The 26,863-nt window shown below is 38.6% G+C and overlaps 2 protein-coding genes across 29 annotated transcripts in view; both read right to left on the reverse strand.

The window, feature by feature from the left end:
• LOC126456897 (proline-rich protein 2-like) overlaps nt 1–26,863 on the reverse strand; it is a 739,962-nt gene that overhangs the window by 278,267 nt on the left and 434,832 nt on the right. The window lies entirely within an intron of this gene.
• Nucleotides 11,392–12,301, reverse strand: LOC126456908 (proline-rich protein 2-like). Its single transcript, XM_050092829.1, has 2 exons — nt 12,243–12,301; nt 11,392–11,850 (listed from the first exon to the last, which is right to left on the reverse strand). Exons 1-2 carry the CDS (start codon nt 12,279–12,281, stop codon nt 11,533–11,535), a joined length of 357 nt encoding a protein of 118 aa, XP_049948786.1. The 5' UTR covers nt 12,282–12,301; the 3' UTR covers nt 11,392–11,532.

Consider the following 26,863-nt stretch of genomic DNA (forward strand, 5'->3'; position numbering starts at 1 on the left):
ACATTGGAAACAGTGGACCTAGGGATGTTTAAGAGTCTGTAAATCTCGCGTACAGACGTATGACACAAGTGACACCCAATCACCTGACCACATTCGAAGTCCACGAGTTCCGCGGAGCACCCCATTCTGCTCTCTCACGATGTCTAATGACTACTGAGGTCGCTGATATGGAGTACATGGCAATAAGTTGCAGCACAATGCACCTAGTACGAAAAAGTCTGTTTTTGGGGGGTGTCTGGATACTTTTGATCACATAGTGTATCTTAGTACATATACTGTAGTTGCAACAAGGAATATTTAAAATTAAAATTCTACTATGATTTTACATTCAATGGTTTTGCATTTTTCACACAAATATAGTAGAGTCACATTTCATATTTTAAAATTTTTCTACATAGAAGGTGAACATCAATAAAACCGACAAACTGCAGGGACGGATTCCCTGCTGGAAAAGGAGGAAAAATAGTTCTATGAACTTTTGTGCAGAAAGGGACAGTGTGCGTGCAACGAGAACAAATCGTTCCAGAACACACTTTGAAGCTGATCGTATCCACGTCACAACAGATGTTCAATGTGCTCTATGGGATACAATGCACACGATCACACGTCACATAATAGATTGCTTCACTCTTTTGCACGTTCTGGCCTCTCTCCGAATAGTGTAACAGCTCTTGTGAACACACAACTGAAAGGCATCCACATTAGGAACTGGTTAAGCATACGCAGCGCCTTTCAGATGCCTCCAGAAAAAAATAAAGGGGGTTTAAGTCCAGTGATCTAGCAGGCCATGCCACAGGGCATCTGTGTCCTATCCAACGTCCAGGGAAGATGTTGTTGAGGTGTTAACGAACTGTAATGCAGAAATGCGTTGGTGCTCTGTCATGCAGAGAGCACATAATCTTTCGTATAGTCAAAGGTACATTATTGGTTAAAAACACTCTTGGTTGCAATTTTAGTTCTATATTTTTCAACGACGCGTTTCGCCTTATTTAGGCATCTTCAGGTTATCTTTTCTAGATGGACGCGAGAGGCACCAAGATCTGCATAACGCGTTCCCGTTCACAGGAGCGAGCAACAGAGTAAGATGGGGGCACAGGTAGTATGCTTGAAGGAAATAAATTCAAACATAAATCTCCTAACAAATTCTCCATTTCCATTTTTGCTTATAAAACATTGCCTATTTCTTTTGTCAGTCTACTGACCCCCTTACACAAATTTCTGGCATGTGCATCATGCCACTTCCTCACATATCCTTCAGATAATTATAGTACAATTTCGCATGACTCTATTCGGCTTGATTTTATTATCTCTTATAATAACAAACCCCCAATTTTTAAAATAAAACTTCATGCAGACATCATTTCAATAGATTCTAGAAAACTTAAACTGTTATAACTTCTCAATCACAGTATTTACAAACTTCTCAACTAATCCTACTTTCAACTTTTATTCCCAAATTATGAAACAAAAAATTGGAAATAAGGTTTCATTCAGCTAGGAAAGCACAATATGTCAAACTGAGTATCTACCAAAGAGTGGCAGGTTCCCTACATACTCTACTCCATTGGTAGGAAAAATAAGAAGAAATAAATTGTGAAAATGAAAATAAAGTTTCACTCAGCTGAGACTGGTAAATTCCCTACAATCTCTTAATTGCTAATATCTATAGATTCCTTCAATTCCCCAATGTTTTCGAGTCCCAGTTCTTTCTTATTTGCGTGTGATTTACCATTATTCTAAGTGGTTCCATATCTTTCTTCAAGTATCCCCTGTATTTCATGACTGTAATGGATATTACCCATGATTCATTTTAATTAACATTGTGCTTTCCAATGAAATGCTTCTTAATTACATCAAAGTTTGACGAATTTAACACTACCTGTCTCTGATCAAAGTCAATGTTTCATTCTACCCTGAGAAGAAATCAGTGCCAGTTAACATATCCACATTTAAACTTGACACAATTGAATACGGATGATCTATAATCATTTCTCTTTATATGAAAGTTTCTTTCTTTACTGCTTTAGGTATATTTCTTAAACCAGTTACCCTTGGTTCAGCTAACTTTTTCCTGTTAGGAATAGGATCAAAGAATGCTTGCGACAGTGCACTGCCTCACTCCCATTATCACAAGATATTTCACTATTATATCCAAAATTTTTAACTATTTAATACGGTTTATTATTTTACTTTGGACAGGGATCTAATGAAATTTATCGTGCAAACCTTTCTCAATCTGTCTACAGCTAAAAAGATCTCTTTCAGTTGCAAATACACTACTGGCCATTAAAATTGCTACACCAAGAAGAAATGCAGACGATAAACGGGTATTCGTTGGACAAATATATTATACTAGAACTGACATGTGATTACATTTTCACGCAATTTGGGTGCATAGATCCAAGAAATCAGTACCCAGAACAACCACCTCTGGCCGTAATAACGGCCTTGATACGCCTGGGCATTGAGTCAAACAGAGCTCGGATGGCGTGTACAGGTACAGCTGCCCCTGCAGCCTCAACACGATACTACGGTTCATCAAGAGTAGTGACTGGCGTATTGTAACGAGCTAAGTTGTTTGGCCGCCATTGACTAGGCCTTTTTCAATTGGTGAGAGATCTGGAGAATGTGCTGGCCAGGGCAGCAGTCGAACATTTTTTGTATCCGGAAAGGCCCGTACAGGACCTGCAACATGCGGTCGTGCATTATCCTGCTGAAATGTTGGGTTTCGCAGGGATCGAATGAAGGGGAGAGCCATGGGTCGTAACACATCTGAAATGTAACGTCCACTGGTCAAAGTGCCGTCAATACGAACAAGAGGTGACCGAGACGTGTAACCAATGGCACCCGATGCCATCACGCCGGGCGATACATCAGTATGGTGATGAAGAATACACGCTTCCAATGTGCGTTCACCGCGATGTCGTCAAATACGGATGCGAACATCATGATGCTGTAAACAGAACCTGGATTCATCCGAAAAAATGACGTTTTTCCATTCGTGCACCCAGGTTCGTCGTTGAGTGCACCATCGCAGGCGCTCCTGTCTGTGATGCAGTGTCAAGGGTAACCGCAACTATGGTCTCCGAGCTGATAGTCCATGCTGCTGCAAACGTCGTCGTACTGTTCGTGCAGATGGTTGTCGTCTTGCAAACGTCCCCACCTGTTGACTCAGGGATCGAGACGTGGCTGCACGATCCGTTACAGCCATGCGGATAAGATGCCAGTCATCTCGACTGCTAGTGATACGAGGCCGTTGGGATCCAGCACGGCGTTCCGTATTACCCTCCTGAACGTGATGGTACGCATTTCTCCACCCTTACACGAGGCATCACAACAACGTTTCACCAGGCAACGTCGGGCAACTGCTGTTTGTGTATGAGAAATCGGTTGGAAACTTTCCTCATGTCAGCACGTTGTAGGTGTCGGAACCGGCGCCAGCCTTGTGTGAATGCTCTGAAAAGCTAATCATTTGCGTATCACAGCATCTTCTCCCTGTCTGTTTAATTTCTCGTCTGTAGCAATTTTAATGGCCAGTAGTGTACATTTACACTTACGTTCACAGGGTCATCAGTATTCTGGTTCCAGCTGCATTCTCTAACCTATACACCAATTTCAGATAGAAGAATTCTAACCCATTGTTGTCATTTCCGGTTGCATTTTTTCTGTAAAAGTCGACGGACACGAAACCCGCCTCCTACTGAATTCTTTAATAGATTCATGGCCAGGTTTATACTTTATACTTTATGCTTTATACTTTCTACCCCGGAATGCCTCAGTACGTCGTTATACTTATTGTGGGACCAGTATTCACTCACAAAAGCAGACTCGAGCTCAAGTAATGTTTGATTACGTAGTGAAACATCAACTGACCAACACAAAGCATATCCAGACAAACGACTTCGAATGAAAGAAATTTTCTTGGTCTCATGCCACCCATATGGCAACACAACTTCACACAACTTCAAATGTGTGTGTTTGCTTGTCTTGACCAAATCCGAAAAATTGCCGACATCCAATTAAAGCGGCATCAACAGAAACCACATGCTGCACCGCTGTGTCAGACGGACTACCAGAGATTGCTCCACATTCTATGTTAACAATGCTAGTGCTCAAATCGTTTGCTTGGAGTTCTATTGTTTCCACCTTTTAGGATTTACTTCTTCAAACTGATTAAAGCAGAGTTCAGATTCCTTCCCAATTCTTCCTGAAATTCTGTACTAACAGATCAGTATTTTTCTTGAATTCATTGTAAACATTTTCGATTTCGGTTTTAAAAATGTTGTGCAATTCGGATAAATGTTGCCCTACTTTGAGTTTCAAATCATGAGGATTAGACTCAGTTTTATAATGCAAACTGTCAGATTTCGTTTCATCCCTCGGTGCATTATGACTACACTGAATTTTTAAACTTAAATCTGAAGTCAATTAATCTCTCAATTCTTCATTATTACAGCCCATTTTATCGTGCAGTTCATTATTACCAGATCCTAACTCATGCTTTAAACTACTCCTTAATTCATTACTACCAGATTCTATGTTAGGAAATGGCACTTGAATTCAATCTGTCATCCCTACAGTCCCAGTTGCACTTCACTGGTTTTAGAGGAGATTATTGCGTTATGTGACTCATTTGAATCCTTGAATAGGCAAATTTAGTTTCACCATCTGACACATCGAACTATTCTCTTTTTACTTCAGAAAAAGCACGTCCGTGTCAAAGACTGGTTCTAGATTAATTTTCACATCGCCCTCTGCACTAAATTATGTAGTGTGTCGTAGCAAGTCTAGATTACTTCAGTAGGAGGTCGAGCAGATACTACAGAACACACACACACACACACACACACACACACACACACACACACACACACGCACAAATTATTATCAGTAATGTATTAAAACGTAGGCACGACAAATACTTAAAGTTGGTAACAATTATTGTCCTCACACATTACATGTACACAACATTTAGTTCTTCGTTCATGGCAGAATGGTAGTTTGATATCGAAGTACAGTTGGTTATAACTTGACGTAAAGTTCTGAATAACTGTTCTATTACCACACAGCCGGGCCTTTAGTAAGACGGTACCGTCGTCACAAGCGATGGTTAAACGTGGTCACTGATTACAGATTTAAGTGTCGACTTTGGAGCAGTCGATTAGATGTGGACTTCATCTACCAACTGTATGGTACTCCAGCCTATATCCATTATGATTATTGTGAATTTTTAAACGGGAAACTGAGGACCCGATAGATCGGTCATGGTGGGGTTGATGATCGGCAATTCATTTCACGGCCTCCATACTCTCCTGACTAACCACATACGATTTTTTTGTGGGGTTATGTGAAAATTCAGTTTTTTCACCTACTCTACCAAAAGAGCTACGAGACCTGCGACCTCATGTCAACAGTGCTTTTGAATAGATTGATAGGGATATGCCGCATCGAATGTGGAAAGGACATGATTATCAAGTTGATACCTGCAGATTCAGTTAGGGGCCACATGTAACACGTAAAAAAAACCTTATTGAGTATTACTATGTGTGTGCAAAGCCCTGTAAAAATATCTAAAATAATACAGCTACAGAAAATCTGTGAAATCACTTCAGTTATTCCTGATAACCCTGTATTTATAACACTGGTCAACACTCATTTTCTTGCCAAGGATATTTGAGTGGCTTTAGGATGGGTTAGTGGTGCTGAGGACGAATATAGCAACCATTTATGCAGTTTGGCTCTAGTTTTTGAGATAATGCATGATTTATTCAAAAAATTAGAAAAAATTGCTAATACTGAACTCGAGCGCTACAAACTACAATGAAAAAAGAAAATAATCTTTATAAATAGCTTCTATGAAAACCTGATAGGCATTTGTCCACGTATAAAACATAATTGAAAAGTTTCTCTATAAGTATATCATTTTCCGTCCATGACGAACCGCTTCCTGCACACTTTCCTTTTATAGGTCTCTTCAGAACAGTCACGTTGCAGATTACAGCAATAATCTGCCATCATATGCCTGTCCCATCTTCCTTTATATCTTTCCTCTATTCCTTTCATATCTTGATGGAACCGCTCTCCTTGTTCCTCACTGAAATCACCTAGATTACGAGGAAATCGATCCAAGTGGCTGTGAAGGAAGTGCAATTTTATGCTCATGTTAGCTCCTAAGTTTTGAAAGTTAGTGAGCATGTTTTAGACCAGTTCCTCGTAATTGGGAGCTTTATGATTGCCCAAAAAACATTTTACAACAGCGACAAAACTGTTCCAGGCCGATGCTTCAGTGACAGTCATGACACTTGTAAAATTGGTATCGTTGATGAGCCTGCGAATTTGAGGACCATCAAATATTCCTGCCTTAAGTTTTTCACTACTGAGTCCAGGGAACGTATTGCAGATGTATGTGAAGCAATTACCATTTCTGTCTAAAGCTTTGGTGAATTGCTTCATTAGTCCTAACTTAATATGTAATGGTGGAAGAACAATCTTGTCCCTACTAACCAGAGGTTCATTAATGATGTTTGCTTCACCAACAGCCATATGTTCCCTTGGAGGCCATGTTTTCTGCTTCCAATGTTCGTGCTTTGCCCTACTATCCCACATGCAGATAAACATGGGTGCTTTGTGTATCCACTTTGTTGTCTAAGCAAGAAGTTCACCATTTTCAAATCAACACAAATCAACCACTGGTGCTGCATATACTGAATTTTCTGCAGAACCATCTTGATGTTAGCATATGCTTCACAAAGTTTTGTTGAGTGGGCAATTGGAATAGATGCGTAACGATTGCCATTGTGTAGGAGAACATATTTTAAACTTCTAGTGGAACTGTCTATGAAGAGACGCCAGTCCTCTGGTCTATATTCCGGCAGCCCCAATTCAAGTAAAAGTCCAGGTATATTGCTGCAATACACTATAACCTCTTCTTGGTTGAAGTATGGAAGAAGGTTTTCTTCTCTCGTCCGGTAAGCTGTTATTTTAACACTTGGATGAAGGCAGTTCTTTTCCTTAAGCCTGGATGCTAAGAGTTCTGATGCTTGCTTTGAAAGATTGAGTTCTCGTATCAAGTCACTGAGCTCCTTCTGGTCGAACTGCTGGGGTTGTGTCTCACGTCCTTCGTATTCCGAACCACTACTTGTACATTCCTCGCCGTGCACATCGTCATCTGATGATGTTAGCATGGGTAATGTTGTGAAGGTTGGTACAGGAACATCGTTGCTGTGCACCACCGGTCTTCTTGCTGACTCCAAATCGGGATATTCCCACTTTCGCTTTTTGAACCTATTAAAACCTTTCACATTAACAATGCAAAAATAGCAATCATCTGTATGGTTCTTCTGCTCTCGCCATACCATAGGCACTCCGAAGTTTAAGCTTTTCCTTTTTCGTTTTGTCCACTGCCGTAAGCACTCCACACAGCATTTACAAACTTTATGGGGTGCCCACGCCTTGTCTTGATCTCCAAGTTTAATTCCGAAATATGCCAGATACGCTTCCTTCACAAAAGGAGTGATATTCTTCCTGTTCTTTTGAAGAACGTATTCACCACAAATGTAGCAGAACTCATCTGGATGGTTCACGCAAAGACGGCGTGAAGAACTCATGTTTTCCTAAAACAAAATTGCACAAATACTACATATTATGCAGAACTTTCTTGTCTTTGAATGTCAATCACATCCAACAAACATCATTAATTGTTTTGTGTGAAATGAATACTCACCTCTTATTTGCTACGTCATGATGAAAAGGTTCTATCTCCTTGAAGCTGCACTGCACATGTGTGTGACTTTCGACCATCGCCATTTTTCTTGTTTACACTGAACGCTACCTATCGGCTGTTGCGGGGATTACCTCGGCCAACAAATGAATGTCGAGTACCGCCGAATTCAAATCTGCACAACCCTCAATATCTTCAACACACGCACCGCACAACAGGACTGAACACATGCTGACAGTGTCATGTTTGCATGATGTAATCCTCAACCACACAGATGCACTCCCTGAGCACAATTGTTTAATAAAGATAGTACAATATCACTAATTAAAAAACAGGTAGCAAATACATTACACCATATATGGACCCTGCAGTCGATATTATCCACATGAAACTCTCATTTCCACAAATAACCTATATCTCAAAAACCAGAGCCAATTTGGAAAAAGTACAAATATACTCGGAATGAGTATCATAACAATATCCCATTTTCGTTCAAACTTCCCTGGCAACGAAAAAAAAAATTTATTTTGTAGAGCTGTGTAATCAGTCATACAGGGACTGAACGAAGAATGGAAAAACTAAAAACACAACACATTACCATCCTGATACGGCGTAGGTCCTGTATGATTGTCAAGGGAATTTTATACCATTCTTACTGGAAAACTGTGGCAACTTCAGGTAACGACGATAGAGGTCGATAGTGATCACGCATCCTTCTCTCCACAACGGACCACAAAGACTCCGTAATACTGATATCTGGAGACTATGGTGACCAGGAGAAGTGTGACAATTCGTCCAGTGCTGGATGATGCGAGTTGTGTGAACAGGAAACCTGAATCACAGGTTCAGCATCACCCCAGGGAAACAAACATTCCATGGTTACAGAAGCGCCCACCATACGAACACCAGTCCCTTGCCCACGTTCGAATTCACTTAGCTCCGACACAATGCGCTCACTACTACACGGAACTCTGTTCATACTATGACTGACACTTACAACGTATGATGGATATTGCACGGGAAGCGTTCGTGGTCAAATATAACAGCTCAGCTGCATTCCTGTTCAAACATGTATTTCTCATGGTGTTTCCATATTTTTCTCCAACTCTTGTGTATTTTTTGGAGATCGTTAATTATGAAAACTAAATGGATTTTAGGAGGATAGTGCTTTTAGTTTCTCTTTGTATTGATGCTTTAAGATACAGGAGTACGAAAAAGTAGGACTTCCCCTAATCAGGTTGTATAAATTTCAGTTATCGTCTGGATCTTGCTTTAAGGGGTGTTGTTGTTATCGTTGTTGTGATCTGCAATCCGATGACTGTTTTAAAACAGCTCTCGAAGCTAATCTATCCTGTGCAAGTCTCTCCTTCTCAGAGTACCCACTGCATTCTATAGTTGAGCTGTGGTCTCCCTCTACAATTTTTACCCCTACTGTTCCCCCCTTACCATTTAGACTATTCCTTAATGCACCAAGACGTGTTCTAGCATCTGATTCCTTCTTTCAGCCAGCTTGTGCAATAAATATCTCCCCTCCTCGGTTTTATTCAGTACCTTCTCATTAGTTATTCGATGTATCCATCGAGATGTAGCGTTGTTCTGTAGCACCTCTTTTCAAAATCAACTATACTACTTCTGTTTGAACTATTTACCATCCACATTTCATTTCAATACAAGGTTACTCTCCAGACACACTTATAATAGACTTTCTAACAATTACACTGACATTTGATGCTAACAGATTCCTCTTTTTCAGAAATCTATTTCTTGATATTGTCCGTTTGATTTTGATACTGTCCCTATTTATTTTACTGATCACATGATAAAACTCATCTACTACTTCTAGTGTTTCATTTCCTAATTTAATTCCCCATCCCTCCAGCATCACTTAATTTTAATTCCACTAATTCCCTTACCTTTTTTTTAAAAATTTTCGATGATTTTTACCTCACAAACTATTTCGAGAGTTCTGTTCTTATAAATCCTCTGCCACGACTGAGGGATTTACATGTTTTGACTGCTTCCCCGTGAACTGAAAATGAAGTTTCAGGTTTCTCCTTGGTGCCAATTACAAACTGCTCAATTTACAGTTGGAATAACGTTGGTGAGAGGCCACAAAACTTCTTCACAACCTTCTCAACTCCTGTTCTCTTTCCATGTTCTGCGACTATTGTAAAAGCGGTCTGGTTTCTGTACAAGTTACGAAAAACCTTTCGCTCCTTGCCACCATTAGAATTTCAGAGTGTAGGCCAATCAAGAATGTGCGAAGCTTTCCCTGCATCTATAGTCTTAGAGTCAGTTTTGACTCACATATTTGCACATTTCTCCGGAACCCAAACTGATTTCCCGAAGGTCTTCTGTAAATAATTCGTATAATATTTGGCAACTACGACTTACAAAATTAATAGTGCGGTAATATTTACAACTCTCTTTGCAAGGAGGTATGAAAGTCTTCTTGAAGTCAGAAGGTATTCTCACTGCCGTATATGACATAGTAATTCTCTGAGGGCTCCCAATAATTACGAACGAATGTCGTTTACTCCAGGGGCCTTGGTTCGAATTACATTTTTAAGTGTTGTCTCAAATTATTCTGACAGCATCACATCTCCTATTTCATATTTATTTGCGTCTGCCCATTTCTTTAACATTGTCTTCAAGTTCATCTCCTTTGCACAATCCTTCTACATATTGCTTTCACTTTTCAGCTTTCGCGTCATTGCCTAGTACTGGCCTATCATCTGAGCTCTTAATTTCCTTCAACAGCTCCTCTTTCCGCCATGGGTCCCTTATTTTCCTGTAGGTGACATCTCTTCCCATTACTTCTTAGCTATTTTACACTTCATTTTAGTCTGTGTTTTAGACGTCCTTATTCCGTTTTATCTGCTTCGAGTTTTGCGTTTTTGTACATCCTCGTTTCGTCAGTTAAATGTAGTATCTCGCTTTTAATTCCAGTCATTCCACTGGGCTTTGTCGTTTTGCTTATTTGACACTGCTGCTTTCACAATTTGATCTCGTTCTGTGGCAACCGCACTCCAATAGCACTTTCCGTTTCATCAATGTTTGCTGTGCAAGCTCTAGGTGATTCACCCTATGCAATAAGAAGAACTCCACAGATGTAGTAACAGCTACTCTGGACACTTGTAGTTATCAATACTCTTAGAATGGGCCGATGTTATCGTAAATCAAAATCAGTACTGTTACACGCCTTTCAGAGAAAGTAATCATCTAGTGATGATGTTTCCATTATAAGAAGAAATTACGACTAATTTTCAAAACTGCCTCATACCAGTTCATACTCCACTAAAGTGTATAAATTTTTCAGAATTTATTTCAGGATGTAATCCTCGATAAACTACTAGTGAAACGTTTCGAGCATCCTAAAACCTTAGGCGAAGCAATTCTAGTGTATAAGCCTTGTAGGCTGAAAATTAGAAAATAGTACTTACTTTTTCTGTCACTCTGGTTCTTACAATTTTTATCTTAATGACACGATAATATGTAAAAATCACTGACATTTAATAGTTAAAATTTCTACATGTAATCATTTGTGTCATTTGCTTCCACCAATAAATTAATTTTAAAGTGTGTTTCTTGCAGTGAATTTTCCCAGATCTGCAGATTTGCTTCTGGCTCTGCACTTAAACAAATCTAAGGTTGAGTAAAAAGTTAACAAAGACTTTTGTAATGCTAATTTAATGAAACACGAGTGAAAACAGTAGCATGAGAATACTTTATAAATAAGCTGAAAAGAGTTTAGTGGTCATCATGTAGGCAAAATTGAAGACTTGTTTCAATTAGATATTTGTGCTGTTTCATTAGAAAACACCGCGCCAAAAGCGGCCAAGACCTCCTGCGAGTGGCCCTGGTGGTCCAGTAGGCTGAGGTCCTCCAGTAGGTTGAGGTTCACCGGTGGGCTGGGGCCCTCCAGTTGGTTCAGGACCTCCAGTGGGTTGACCTGTTGGCTCAGGGCCTCCAGTTGGTGGGCCAGGGGGACCAGTTGGTTCAGGACCTCCAGTAGGTTGACCTGTTGGATCAGGTCCTCCAGTTGGTGGACCAGGTGGTCCGGTAGGTTGTGGTCCTTCAGTTGGTCCAGGAGGACCTGGTGGCGTTTCTTGGCACCTGCATGCTGACACCTGTGATAGAATTGTGTAACCTATCTCAGTGTCTGTAGTTAAGATTTATGTAGTTACATAAAACGATCTGTGAACAATTAGATTGTTATAGTCTGTCGGACCTACCATTCATTAAATATGTATAATTTTCAGGTATATATCAATCTGTGTGTAACTACTTATTGTAAACCTCTGAAATAACTATTGAAGAGTGAAGAGATCTAAGAACCAAGGTTTTTTTAAAATTTATACCCTGTTTTTGTTGGTTATTATATTAATTGGCTGAATGATGATGAAAATATGACTCAATCATCCTAGACAGCAATCTGTTATCAAGACAGGTAACTAAAGAAATCGTAAAAAATACGTAAGCTACGATACTTATTGGAGACTCGTCAGTAACCGCTACTTACCGCAAGGCAGAGGAGAAGAGCTGCCACTGTCGCCCTCATGGTTCTGAAGGATGGCAGAGATGAGGGACTGTCGGCCTTTTATAAGTCGCAGTATTGCGTGATGTACTCCTGGCGTGACCGAGCGACAAAAGGCCCAAAAATGGACTTGAAGCCTACTGATATGATGCAACATCTGTTTGTCTTTCAAGGTTATATTATGTAACTTCGACGGTCTTCAGAGTTTATGTTTCATGCGATTTTTCTTTCTATTTGGAATAGGGAATACCAAACAAGAAATTTCTGGCACCCATAATTCTAACGAGTACATTTTTGTATTTATACTGAAACTTTCACTTGTAAGCATAGCCCTAATTATGAAGAAAGGTCTCTAGTGTGTCGTTCTGTCTTTATGAGTATAGTCCATAATTCATCTATGACCTCTCACTACAATATCTAATAGTATTTCTTTTCCATATTATTCCTACATTTTTATTATTGTCTTAGTTCTGTACTACCATGGAGTATCTAATTATTTCGTTGGATGCTCCATTAATCTAAAGCACTGATATAATTCCGAGGAGTGTATTTTTAAATATTTCATACAAGTTATATCTTTCTTTTTACACAACTTGTGTTGGTTTTTTCGGTGCAAAATGATAAGTTCCCCACTCTGGCCTTGTACGAGGCATATGTTTTACATTTTAGATTAAGGACAGTTACGCATGTACATCATCAGCATTCTCTATAACGTTTCTTCGTGGTGTTTACTGATTTCGTCGGAAAAGAATGATATAACAAAACAATTTAAACCCCAGATACAGCCTAAACATCAGTTCAGAAGTGTTTCTTCACAGACTTCTTTCATGGCTTTTTCTTTTTTTAACTGGTATATTTGGGCTGTATTTCTGTTTTATAGAGCATAATAATTTTTAATGCCATGAGAATCGAAATAAATAATTCATCAAGCAATATTCCCACCTCGTTTGATATTTAAAAGTTCTCACTTTGAGGAATGCTGTTATATACGAATTATGGAAGATTTTCATTTTAATGTGATGTGCAGTATTTAAATGCAATACTCTCAAGACTGAACGTAAAGAACAAGGTGTATTCATTGGCTACTTCCACCATGATGAAAACTTTTATACACCTGCGTCACAGTGTGGATTTGCCAAAATCGCGATAATATTGGAAGGAGACACAAGTTAACATTGACCATTCCAGAGGTTATAAGCCAACAAAACCTTGGCTCTGACTGTATGTGAATACTCACGGCGAGGTGGCTGATGGAAGTAGTTAGATTGCTGGGAATCTAAATACAATAAACAGCATTGAAGGCTTTGTGTTCGGTAACACAGTCAGTAAACAACGCTGTCTCTGTCGTGTCGACAAATAAAATTATTTCCAACTAATTTGAGTGTGCTGCTATTTATAATGATTTGGATAAATAACAATTACATCTTCCATAATACTTCTATTCACACATCAGATTAGCAATGTGTACAAAAAAACTAACAACACAGTTACAGTCCTCACTTCGTAGACGACTGCATGAAAGATGAAATAAAGTGCCGGATTATCAACACAACAACACTACCACTTAATTTGGCGACAATTTGAACATATGAAGAAGATCAGTAGGATTTTCCTTTGATTGCAAGTATGTAACAACAATCACACTTCTATTGCAGTCTCACGTCTACTCAATCATTGTGTAATAAAATGTCCTTTCGCAGAAACATTTTTCAATTTGGAATGCAACACAGAATTTTCTGACAGTCTAATAGAACTCTGCTTGTCATGAACAGTTTTATTTTTTTTACGTCATCAGTCTTCTGGCTGGTTTGATGCAGTCCGCCACGAATTCCTCTCCTTTGCCAACCTCTTCATCTCAGAGTAGCACTTGCAACCTACATCCTCAATTATTTACTCGATGTATGCCAATCTCTGTCGTCCACTACTGTTTTTACTCTCTACAGCTCCCTCTAGTACTATGGCACTTACTCGGTGATGTCTTAACATGTATCCTGTAATTCTGTACATTCTTTTTGTCACTGTTTCCCATATATTCCTCTCCTCTCCGATTCTGCGTCGAACTTCCTCGTTGCATACCTTATAGCCCACCTAATTTATAGCGTTCTTCTGTAGCACCACATCTCAGATACTTCGATTCTCTTCTATTCCGGTTTTCCCACAGCCAGTGTTTCACTAACATAAAATGCTCTGCGCCAGATATACATTATCAGAAATATCTTCCTCACACCAGGGCCTATGTCCGCTTCCAGTATAATTCTCTCGGCCAGAAATGCGCGTTTGAGCAGCGCTAGTCTTCTTTTAAAGTCCTCCTCGCTCCGTCCGTCACGGGTTTTTTGCTGCCTAGGTAGCAGAAATCTGGAACTTGTGCCGTTTCGTGATCCCCGATTACGAAGTTATGTTTCGCGCTGTTCTCATTTCTGCTGTTTCTCACGACTTTCGTCTTTCATCGATTTACTCTCAATCCATATTCTGCACTCATTACTGTTCATTCCGTTCAACAGATGCTATAATTCTTCTTCACTTTCACTGAAGGTAGCAGTATCATTAGCGCATAGCCTCACTGATATCCTTTCATCTCGACTTTCAGTTTCACTCATGAAACTTTCCTTCTGTTTCCATCATTGCTTCTTCGGTGAATAAATTAAACCCTTTTTAATCCGAGTGCTTCGTTGTTCGTCTTCCATTGTAATTGTTCTCTCCTGGTTCTTGTGCATGTTGTATATTACACGGCATTCCCTATAGCTCGCCCCGATTTTTCTCAGAATTTCGAATACTTTGCACCATTTTACATCGTCGAACGCTTTTTCAGGGTCAACAAATCCCATGAACGTGTCTTTTCTTTAGTCTTCCTTCCATTATCAACCGCAACGTCAGAATTTCCTAAAGCTAAACTGATCGCCACCTTCAATTATATTTTCCATTCTTCTATATATTATCTTTGTCAGCAAGTTGTATGCATGAGCTGTTTGGTTGATTGTGCAATAATTCTCGCACTTGTCCGTCTTGCAATCTTCGGAACTGTGTGGATGACGTTTCTTGGAAAATCAGATGCCATATCGCCGACTCATACATTCTACACACCAACGTAAATGGTCGTTTTCTTGACACTTCCCCAAATAATTTTAGAAGTTCTGGTGGAGTGGTGTTTGTCCCTACGTCCTTATTCGATCATAAGTCTTCAAAGCTCCTCTAAATTCTGATTGAAATACTGTATCCGCATTCTTTTCAATATCGACTCCTCTTTCTTCTTCTATCGCATCATAAAAAGTCCTCCTCCTCATAGAGGCCTTCAGTGTACTTTCATCACCTATCCACTCTCTCCTTTGGATTTAACGGTGAAACTCCCGTTGCATTCGTAATGTAACCACCCTAGCTTTTAATTTGACTGAAGGTTGCTTTGAGTTATCTGTGTAGTGATTCAGTTCTTCCAACAATCATTTGTTTTTCTATTTCTTCGCATTTTTCATGCAGTCAATTCGCCTAAGCTTCCCTCATTTCCTGTTTATTTCGTTCCTAAGTGACTTGTATTTCTGTATTCCTGCTATTCCGTGAACATATTTGTACTTTCTTCTTTCACCCGTCAACTGCATTATCTCTCCTCTTACCCATTGTTTCTTAGCAGTTACCTTCTTTGTTTCTATGTTTTTTTCTAGTTTCTGTGATTGGCTTTTTATAGACGTGCATTCCTCTTCAATGGAACTGCGCATTGAGCTATTGCAGTGTCTGTAGCCCCATAGAACTTCAAGAGTGTCTCTTCACTCCTTATTACTTCCGTATCCCACTTGTTTGTACATTGATTCTTCCTAAGTAGTCTCTTGAACATGAACCTACTCTTCGTCATTACTAAATTCTCATCTGAATCTATATCTGCTGCAGGGTACGTTTTTACAATCGATTACTTGATTTCTAAATCTCTACCTGACCCTGATGTAATCTAACTGAACTCTTCCATATCTCCCTATCTTTTCTATTCTTGAACAGTTTTAGCTATTACTAACTGAAATTTGTTGCAGAAAATTAGTCTTTCTCCACTCCCATCCCTAGTGCTTAGGCTGTATTCTGCCTTAAGACTTTCTTCTACTCCTTCCCCTACAGCTGCAACATAGTCCTGAGGGACTGTCAGATTCTTGTCACCCTTTACGTCGGCGTGGGTTTGCTGTCGATTCCAATTCGCTATTAGCTGTCTCAAATACACCGCCTCTTTGGATATTCAGTTTCAGTACTTGACGTGACAATATCCGTCAGTTTCTTGTTCTCGTAGGAAAGTATATTTTTTCCCAATAGAAAAGCACTGCCATATTTTGACAACCAAGTAGTTCAAACGTCTCCAGAATTTGAGCAACTAAGCCAGTTCCCGTTGTTAAACATAAATCCATAGTTCATAGTATCCTTCAGTTACGAAGGACCCGTTTTGTTGATCTACAATACACAATATAAACTTACAATTGTAGTAGCTTAAGATAGTTGCTGCATACCAAATGTCTTGTATTAGTATTGACCAGTAAACCCTACACCCCAATACATTAACAGATCAAACTCTAATCTATAAAGTGTCATATCTCTCGAACTATGTGTCGTATAATGAACCAAATTTGCAGGCACATTCTGTGGTATATGTGTTACGGATAGAGTTGGCAGTAAACAAGTAATACATTAAAACATCATGCATGACGCTACAAATTTAATGCACAAAAGCCTAAAATGTAGTAAGTGATAATCTTCCTCCTTCCATCATTTTGTGCGGAAGGTGGGGGTGTTGTTGATGAGAAAAAGTTTCGCAAAGACTTGAAATTATGCATAAAGTTTGTTGCAAGTCGTTAAGTGCGCTCACTCTGAAATATTGATTGAATACACAGTAAATTTGGGAGAGTTGGACCACTTTTTTTTCCAGCATAAAATTTGTATGGTATCAACTTTTTTTGTCTCCTGGCAGCATGTTAGTATAGAGTGTCATTAACTACAATATATTATTCACAAACAGTCGTTTAAAATAAGTATGATAAAATTAAAATATACATGAGTTATCCATTTCACCCATAGGTGTATGGGTGAGTGGACCAGTGGTCTGGGAGAGATGGACCATATGAAAATGGCTATACATGAAGCATAGAAGTAATAAAAATTACATACTTTTATTTTTAAGATGTTGTAATGAATACAGAATCGTACTATTAAATATTTAGTCCAAAGCAATATTATCCGTTTATTATAAACCTTGTTTGAACATTGGTGTGAGATTGACCAGTGTACTGGGAGAGATGGACCACATAAGAATAGGTACACATGAAGCATAGAATTAATCAAAATTACATACTTTTATTTAGAATATCTTGTAAAGAACACAGAATTACACTATTAAATATTTTAGTCCAAGCAATATTATCAGTTTTTTATAAATCTTGATTGAACATTGGCTTCTCTAATGAATTGTTGGTTTTGTTCAACCACTAACCTATCTTTCTCTCACCACAATTAATTTATTTCCGAATGTTGAACAACATTCTTGTTATCATTGTGGATGAGAAACACCCTGAATCCAGTTGTTATTTTTATTAGTTTCATAATAGATTTCAAAAGACCCAACACATTCATCTTTACCTCGTTCATCAAATTTATTTTCTTAATCATCTATATTGTCTGCATCTGATGTATACAGTGAGTTCTATGTAGTATTTTTTCTATTTTAGCTTCTTATTTCCGTTTTTCTCTTCAGTAGCATATCCCTTTGGTGATCTTTTTGCACCATTTTTTGTTTCCTTTCTTTTCTTATCCCACTTTTTATGCAGAGATTCAATATTTTCAGCAGAGTTTAACCATTAGAATACAGTTGCTGCCTTTCTCTTACCATTCATGGTTTTATCAATAGAAGTAACATGTGACATTTCTTCCAAAAGTTATGTCTGTGGTGACGTAGGAGTAGTCACTTTTGAAGATTTAGGTTTAGTAAGAATGGTATCTGAAGTTGTATAAGTGAAGGAATTTAAACTTCTGCTGGTAACTCTGCTCTACTGATAGGCTTGGAATCACTAGATCTTTTGATGGTCTTTGATGTGATTGGTTGGCCTGTAAGTGAGATGCTGCTCTACCATTTCTTGGCACAGGTGTACCTTTTGACAATTAAGCACCAGCCAGGGACTGCATCCATCTTCAATAGGATTATTCCACATGCCTTGAAGCTAAATTTAATTGCGCATCTACTCTCCCACATTAACACCAGCGTTCCATTTCTCCCAAAAAACACTGGTGAACCTCTACTGACTGCGCGGGAAAAATGGACCACCGCGACTTCTATCTACAGCTCATGAACTCGGTGGCCATTTTAAGTTTAATTTCATGCATACAAATCAAGCCTGTGGAAAAAAACTGCATCAATATTGTGAAAAATAAGCCTAAACACTAAACTAATGTAACTACATAACACTTTTCGGCTTACCAGAGCAGAGAATGTGATTTTTCTCCAGAACTAACACGAAAACAACATCAACACTTTTGCAGTAGGGCTTCCTCACAAATAGCGGGAGCTGCTACCTAGTGGCGCATTTGTGAAATACACTGGTGGTCAGTCTAACACAGTGGTTCAGATCTCCTGGGCATACCCTAGTCTATTTTGCACTTTGTGGGTTATGCTGCCTCAATTCGTATACACAGTTTCTAACTGTAATACTTGGCTTATTCTATTAAATCTTTGATGTGGTTATAGATCTGAATGAGTAGATTAGTACAGCTCTTAAAATTTTTAAATTCGGTCAATAAATGTATGAAATATTGAAAATCAAATTTTTGTTACCTTGGAAACCATAAGAGGGGGAACCTACAACTGGGACCATGCCCCAGATTAGCCATCTACTGATACAGATATACAGCACACCCACAAGTTCCTGATATGGCACTTCAAACTTAACACCCTGCACATCCCAAATCTATAATCCAGCCTCCATTGGTGCTTTTGCAGGAGTGAAATCAAACATACTAAAGCATTTAGCACAACTTCAATATAACCCTTCTAGACAAATTTTAAATTACGTTCTTCCCAGTTTTATGCACATGACTTGACAGGAATTTTCTTCTCTTAGATTTTTAACTTCAAATTGCATGTGGTACAGCTTCTCTTTCATCACTCTGTTATTAAAAGGACGTAAAAATCATCAGCATACAAAATAAGAATTGCAAAACTTTTACCTGATTTCTCAATCTTCATTAGTATTTGCAGCTTAACCTACAATTTTTACCTTTTTCATTCCACTGTGTAAATGACTTTTTTAAAATCATAAATGCTTTGTTTGTTTTATCAGACTTTGATATAATACTCTCTGATTGCTTCATAGAATGGTTTCCACCAAGTCTCAAAATAGAAAAGAACTTTAACATCAAAGCTGTTAATCTTAAGATAAATATTTACAGTTTCACTAATGAAAACTCTGAACACATTATGTCTTATAACAGATGAGAAGGTTCTATAATAATTGTACCAAACTTTTGACCAGATATTTTAGTAACAGGGCTAGCACGAGCGAGTGCCGCCCTTTAATGTATTCCTTTTCGTCTTAAATTCACACTCGTAACCTACTATACTTTTACTCTTAGGTGGGTCCACAAATTCCCAAAGACATTTCTTCTGCAAAGACTTTATTTCCTCTTTCATGACTTTTATCCAGTCCCCTCTTTCAGTCCTCGACATGACGTCCTCCAAATTCCCAGGACCTTCAATCAAACTAAATAACACTTACCAAAAATATGTGACCCACTCGGGGTACTCCCTGGGTTTGGGTACATGGGCTGACCTTCGAGCTGGATGGTCACTTTCTGGAACATCAGGTTCCATCGGCAGCATCTCAGTCTCTCTGCGTTGTCACTGACTGAACATTCTACTTTGTTCTATTTTGACGTGGAATATGGAAAAGGGTTTAATAGCTGAACGCTTAGAAATGCAAGTTGTGTAGGCTAATTTCAGTCTTTTGCTATTGTAATGAAAGTATTATTAAGATCAGCGTGTTTCGATTTATTCTAAAGCTCTTCAGTGGTCACTGTAACTATATGATTTTTTCCTTTACAGTAGTAAGTAAAGCATCCAAACTGTTCATGATCATAGCAAACAAAACTGTACGAGAAAAAACAATACTGTTACAGTGACAACTGAAGATGCTTTAATAAAGCGAAACCTATCTCGTCTTAGCAAAAGACCGAAATCAAGCGGTGCAACTTGCTTATGCGCAATTGGGGAAAAAAGAAACCGAAAAACAAAAAACTTTTAAATTATTCGAAGAAGACAGTTTACCCTTCCATAACTCCTGTGAGGAACACTATTCTTTATGTAAAAAGCGGTATTGCACATCTCTATGCCCAATAATCAAATTGCATGCGCTGTGCCATCTCACAAATTAATATATTAGTTCTTTCCACAACATCATTCTGTCCAGAATTAAGAGTTCACAAATTCAGTGCCGTTGTCTGCTCGAACAAATTTGATGTTTGCTCCAATCCTGTTTTCGTCCAAATTTTAAATTCACAGAAAAAAATCTTATATTTGTTCTTTATCCTTAAGAAAGCAACAGAATGTCCTCCTGGAATAATTATTCGCCATATATACATGTACGTAGCCATAGAGTGTGGCATTTGCTCAGTGGGATCCCGTTAATCCATCTTCACCAAGCCAAGCACCTCAGTTAGATGTTGTTTTCAGCGTAAGGAAATAGATATTTAGACATTTACACTTGTTAGCACTTTCGGAATCGCAACACTTCAGCTTTTTTCAACGTCAACGTGAGTTCTCAGTTGACACAAACTCAAAATTTTGTTGTTTGTAAATAACATTAGACTCTGATCCAGAACTAAGAAGCTCACTGCTTCTCAACATCTTACATCCATATATATCAAAGACAGTATTTACGCATTTGTTAACCAAACTGTCAGCAACTCTTGGACTTGCGGTTAGCGCTACAGATTCCCAGTCACTGGAACCAGGTTCGATTACCGGCTCCGTGGCGGATTTTGTCTGCTTGGGACAGAGTATGTAAGTTATCCTCATAATCACTTCATCATCATCGGTCCGAAAACCGACGAAGAAGTGTCAAGTAAAGAGACTTGCACCAGGTTGTCAAACTCCCCAGAAAGGAATTCCCTGGCAAATATGGCATATGTACAGTTGATTTCATTAACCAAAACAAAAACTGACAAAAAATTAGCTGCTAAGGCGTCGGCAAGAATAACATTTCTGAGGATATAGCCAACCGCTTCACTTATTAATCAAATATTAACGCCACACTTCACAGTTTTTTGTTTGCAGTTTTCTGGTACAAAATCTTGAAGCAATCCCTTCCTCGAGATCATGTTTCCCGACGCTCTGGTATCAATGATTCACTCATTCAGGTAAACATCCGTCACTCCAAATGCATGAAACAATGACCTATCTCCCCTCTCCGAATCCTCCTTTGATTATTCTTGCCTCTGGAGACAGCCAAACTTCATATGTACATACTTCCAGGAAATGAAACATATTTTTTTTCATTTCTCAGCTGTATTTTAAAAAATCATGTATAAAATTTTACAATTTTACCAACATTATCACCGGCACCTTTGTCTAAGCTGGGGTAGTCTCCCACACTTCCATTTAGCATCTTTGTTTTGATGTTTTCCTATGTGAAATTTTCATCCATTATACTGGACTATGTACGCCTCCTGCAAGACAGACAAACTTTTGGCAACAATAATTGAAGAAAACTTCACAAGATCGCTAAAAGCGCATTTTACTTGGTGAACGGTTCCGAATCTTACACTTTAAAACTTTTACAATATATTGTCCATAATTGTTGCAAGTTGCTTCACGTTGCACATGGATAATATATTTAAAAAAATTTTAAGCGATAAGAAACGATGATGACAGATAGCTCTGTGAAACCTGTCATCCAATAGGATGATTTTTTAGCAATCCTGCATTGTGAAGTATTCTTCAGTTATCATACACAGCAAATCGGCCCCAGTCTTACAATGTCAGGAATATACAACTTTTAGTAAGCCACTCAACATAATGAGTACAATTAGTCCATCATCAAATGGTTTGCCCATGCTCTACAATTATCTGGCTACATCCAGAATGTCAGTTAGGTAATTCTGATCATTTCCTTAAAATTTGAACAACATAGTATTCAGCCGAGCATCCCAGAGTTGTCCATAATGTTTTATTCTTGCCAGTAACGAGTTTTCCAGCGTGTGCCAAACTTCCTTTGCTTACGCTGTGTTTTCCACATGTGCATACAAGGATTTATCCACATGTAAAAGCATAAAGGTCCACGAATCTGTATCCTTTCCTGCTTTCATAGCTGTACTTGCACGCATGCCCCATTGCAGAGATCAGTAATTTTCACGCATTAGAATTCCATCGCAAATTTCCATTGTTCTAATCATCCTTGCCTTTTAGTTTTTCTACCGATGGAGTGGCGGTTTCCATCAACTTAAATTCCAGGACATTTTTGGAAACCAGAATTTACAGCCACTAAATCACTTAAGTGCTTTTTCTTCCAAAAAAAGCAAAAAACAAATAAAAGAAAACAAATTTAAACGAAGACACAACCAGTGCCTTCTCTGCTCGACAGCAATGGAAATTCTATCGATGACAGTGCTGCTAAAGTCAAAGTTACTAAACGCAGCCCTCCGAAATTCCTTCACGAAAGAAGACGAAGTAAAAATTATAAAATTCGAATCAAGAACAGCTACCAACACGAGTAGCTTAGAGGTAGGTATCCTAAGGATAATGAGGTAACTTAGATTACCTAATGAAAGGCTGTCTTCCGTTCCAGACTGTATACGAATTAGGTTCCTTTCAGAGTATGCTGATGCAATAGCTCCGTATTTAACAATCATCAACAACCGCTCGGTTGTCGAAACATTAGTAATCAAAGACTGGACAGTTGCACAAGTCACACCAATATTCAAGAAGGGCAATAGGTGCAATCCAATACATTACAGGCCTATGTCATTAATGTAGGTATGCAGCAGGATTTTTAAACATATATTTTGTTCGAACATTCTGAATTACCTCGAAGAGGTCTATTGACAAACTGTCTACACGGGTTTAGAAAACATCGTTATTGTGAAACACAACTAGCTCTTACCTCACAAGAAGTGTTGAGATTTCAAACTGATTCCGTATTTCCAGATTTACAGAAAGCTTTCGACACTGTGCCTCACATATTGTCTCAGTTATGCGACTGGATTCGTGATTTCCTGTAAGAGAGGTCACAGTTCGTAGTAACTGACGGTAAGTAATCGAGTACTACAGAAGTGATTTCTGGCGTTCACCAAGTTATCTGTACATCTGTTATCTGTATAAACGATTTAGGAGACAATCTGAGCAGCCGTCGTCGTCTAGTAGAGTCATCAGAAGATGAAAACCTATTAGATATCTGTATGGTGAAGGTGGATTTATGGGGTATCGTGGAGCAAAAGTTGCGCTTTAGGGCTGAGTACATGTATATACTGGTGGATGATTATTCCAGGAGGACATTCTGTTACTTTCTCAATAGTAAAGAACAAACAAATGATTTTTTCTGTGAATTTAAAACTTAGGTAGGAAACAGTATTGGTGCAAACTACAAACCTATTAGATCAGACAGTGGAACTGAATTCATTTCTCAGTGAGAATCGAATTGAGCATCAGATAAGTGTGTCCTATTGCGCAGGACAGAATGATGTTGTGGGAGGAACTAACATATTAATTTTTGAGATGTCACAGTGTATGTTATATGATTCTGGTGTGCCTAAGTAATACTGGGCAGAGGAATTAAATACAGCTATATACAGAAAGGACACAGGAGTTATGGAGTCTTTGAATAGTTTAAAAGTGTTTAGTAATCAAGCCTTTCTCTGTAGTCCAGATCAAAATAGAACAAAGGCGAATGCTCAGTCAGTGGTAGATGCAGAGGAGACTGAGATACTGATGATGGACTCTCATGTTCCAGAAAGAGACAAACCCGAATTTGTATCACGGATTCGAAGCCAAAAATCTAGGAGAAAGAAAGCCCTGTTAAGTCAATCGACTGGATGGGTGGTAAATTTATATTTGACCGAAGGTGTTACTCTGCAGATGTGCTGAAACTCTCTGTAATACGTTTAATTGTTCTCCAATAGAAACACCGATGTATGCTGGATTATAGATTTGGGATGTGTGGGGTGTTTAGGTCCAAGTGCCATATTAGGAACTTATGTTTTTGCTGTATATCTACATGTAAATGGGTAACCCAGGGCGTGGGCCCAGTTGCAGATTGCTTCTCTTATGGTTTCCAGGCCAACTATAATTTGATTTTCAATACTTCATTACAATTACTGATCGATTTTAAAAATTTAAAATGCTACCATAATCCACTCAATAAACTCTATAATCATGTGCAAGGTTTAGCACAATAAGTCAAGAATTCCAAGTAGAGACTGTGTGTATGTACTGAGGTAGCGTAGCTCATGGCGCGAAAACTATGCACACTACATTCAGAATGAGAACATTTAGAGACTTCCAAAAACTTTATAGACAATTTCAAACTTTTACGAAACTTTTTTTCGTCGACAGCTCCATAAAACAGCGAAAGGCAAAAGTTTATCACTTACTACAGTTTCCGCTTTTCGTGTAGTGTATCTGTAGCGTTAGGCATGGCATTTTAATTTATTATCTGTTTACTACCAAATATATTCGCAACGCATATACCACTGAATTTACCGGCAAAAGTAAATCATCATTCGAAACATAGTTCCAGAGATATGACATGTAGCACATGACAACTCGATTCTTTAAATAATTGGGGTTGGGGGTTCACTGGCCAGTACTAACATAAGACCTGACATACAGTATGCAGCAATTATTTTAAGCTACTATAATTTTAAGTTTGTTATTGTGTACTGCAGGTCAGCAATAAGGATTCTTCGTTACTCAAGGATAATATGTACTATGACATTGTGTTTAACAACGAAGATTGTAAAAACGTGCATGTAAATTCCTTTGTTACTCAGATTTTGGCTTTCACAATATGGGAGTACCTTTCTGTTGGGGAAAATACACTTTCGTGATAGAAGACGAAACTGATGGACGTCAAAGATTGGAGTTGAATGCATAACTTTAAATTCTGCATCCAAAGAGATAGTGAATTTGAGGCAACTAAGAGGGCAACTTTTCAACAATAAGCATGAAAATCCTATACCATTGTTTATGAGAACCAGAATTCTATTAGACGGTCAGATAATACTATGTTGCATTCTACATTGAAAAACGTTGGTGCGAAACAAAATTTTACTAGACATTGTGATACTAATGCGAGAATATAAGTAATATGAATGAAGTAATTGTTATTTATCGATGCCATTATAAATAGCAGCACAATGTCACACGTTTAAAACCATTTTATTTGTTGACACGTCAGAGATATTAAACACAGGGTTGATAGTGTCCGTCAATAGTGTTTACTGTATTTCGGTTTCTAGCAGTTCAGCTACTCCCATCAGCCACCTCGCTGAGAATATCCACGTGTAGTAAAGAGACAGAGCTTAAATTTTGTTGGCCTCCAACTTCTGAAATGATCAGTATTAACTTGTGTCTTCTTGCAATATATTGTGACTTCCACAACTCCGCTCTGTATCTTACACGTAGAAAAGCTTCTGTAAGGTGGAGACAGCAGCCAGTGATTGCATCTTGTTTATTACGTTCCACATAGACGATATTTCCATTTAAATGCTGCACGAAACATTTAAGTGAAAATCTCCTATAATTCGGATATTACAGTGAAAACATTTAAATACGAAACGAGACGGAAATATTGCTTGATGAATTATTTATCTCTAATCTACTGGTGTTAAAAATTAGTGTTCCCTACAAAACCGTAAATATACCGAAATGTAACAGTTAAAAAGAAGAACCATGCAAGAAGTCTGTAAAATAAAACCTTCCAGCTCTGTTTACAAATCTTCATTATCTGACTGGTATTTGCTCTCAGTGCAATAAATAATTTAAATTGCGGTTTAAATTGTTTTATTATATCGTTATGCTCTTGCAAAATCTGTAAACACCGCGAAGGAACGTTGTTCATTTACCTCCGATCCCTGTCAGGTACGGCTATTACAAGAGGTAGAGAAGATCCAATGAAGAGCGGCGCGTTTCGTCACGGGATCGTTTAGATAGCGAGAGAGCGTTACGGAGGTGCTAAACAAACTCCACTGGCAGACGTTACAAGAGAGACGTTCTGCATCACGGACAGATTTACTATTAAAATTTCGGGACAGCACTTTTCAGGAGGAGTAGGGAAACATAACATAACATTGACCACGAGGGGAAAATTCGAGAAATTAGAGCCAGTACAGAGGCTTACCGACAATCATTCTTTCCAGGCACTGTTCGCGAGTGCAACAGCGTTGGAGGGATAAGATAGTAGTACCGAAAGTACCCTCCGCCACACACCATTAGGTGGCTTGCGAAGTATGATGTAGATGTATATGTATATGTAGAATACCGATGAGGTACATGCGTAGGCGTCCATAATTTAAAATATAAAACACGTGCCTAGAACAACACCAGGATAGGCAACACACTGTGTCATTCTGCTCCACAGAAACCATCACTATGCAAGTCAAGT

Source organism: Schistocerca serialis, chromosome 2 (genome assembly GCF_023864345.2).
Source record: "Schistocerca serialis cubense isolate TAMUIC-IGC-003099 chromosome 2, iqSchSeri2.2, whole genome shotgun sequence".
NCBI lineage: Eukaryota > Metazoa > Arthropoda > Insecta > Orthoptera > Acrididae > Schistocerca > Schistocerca serialis.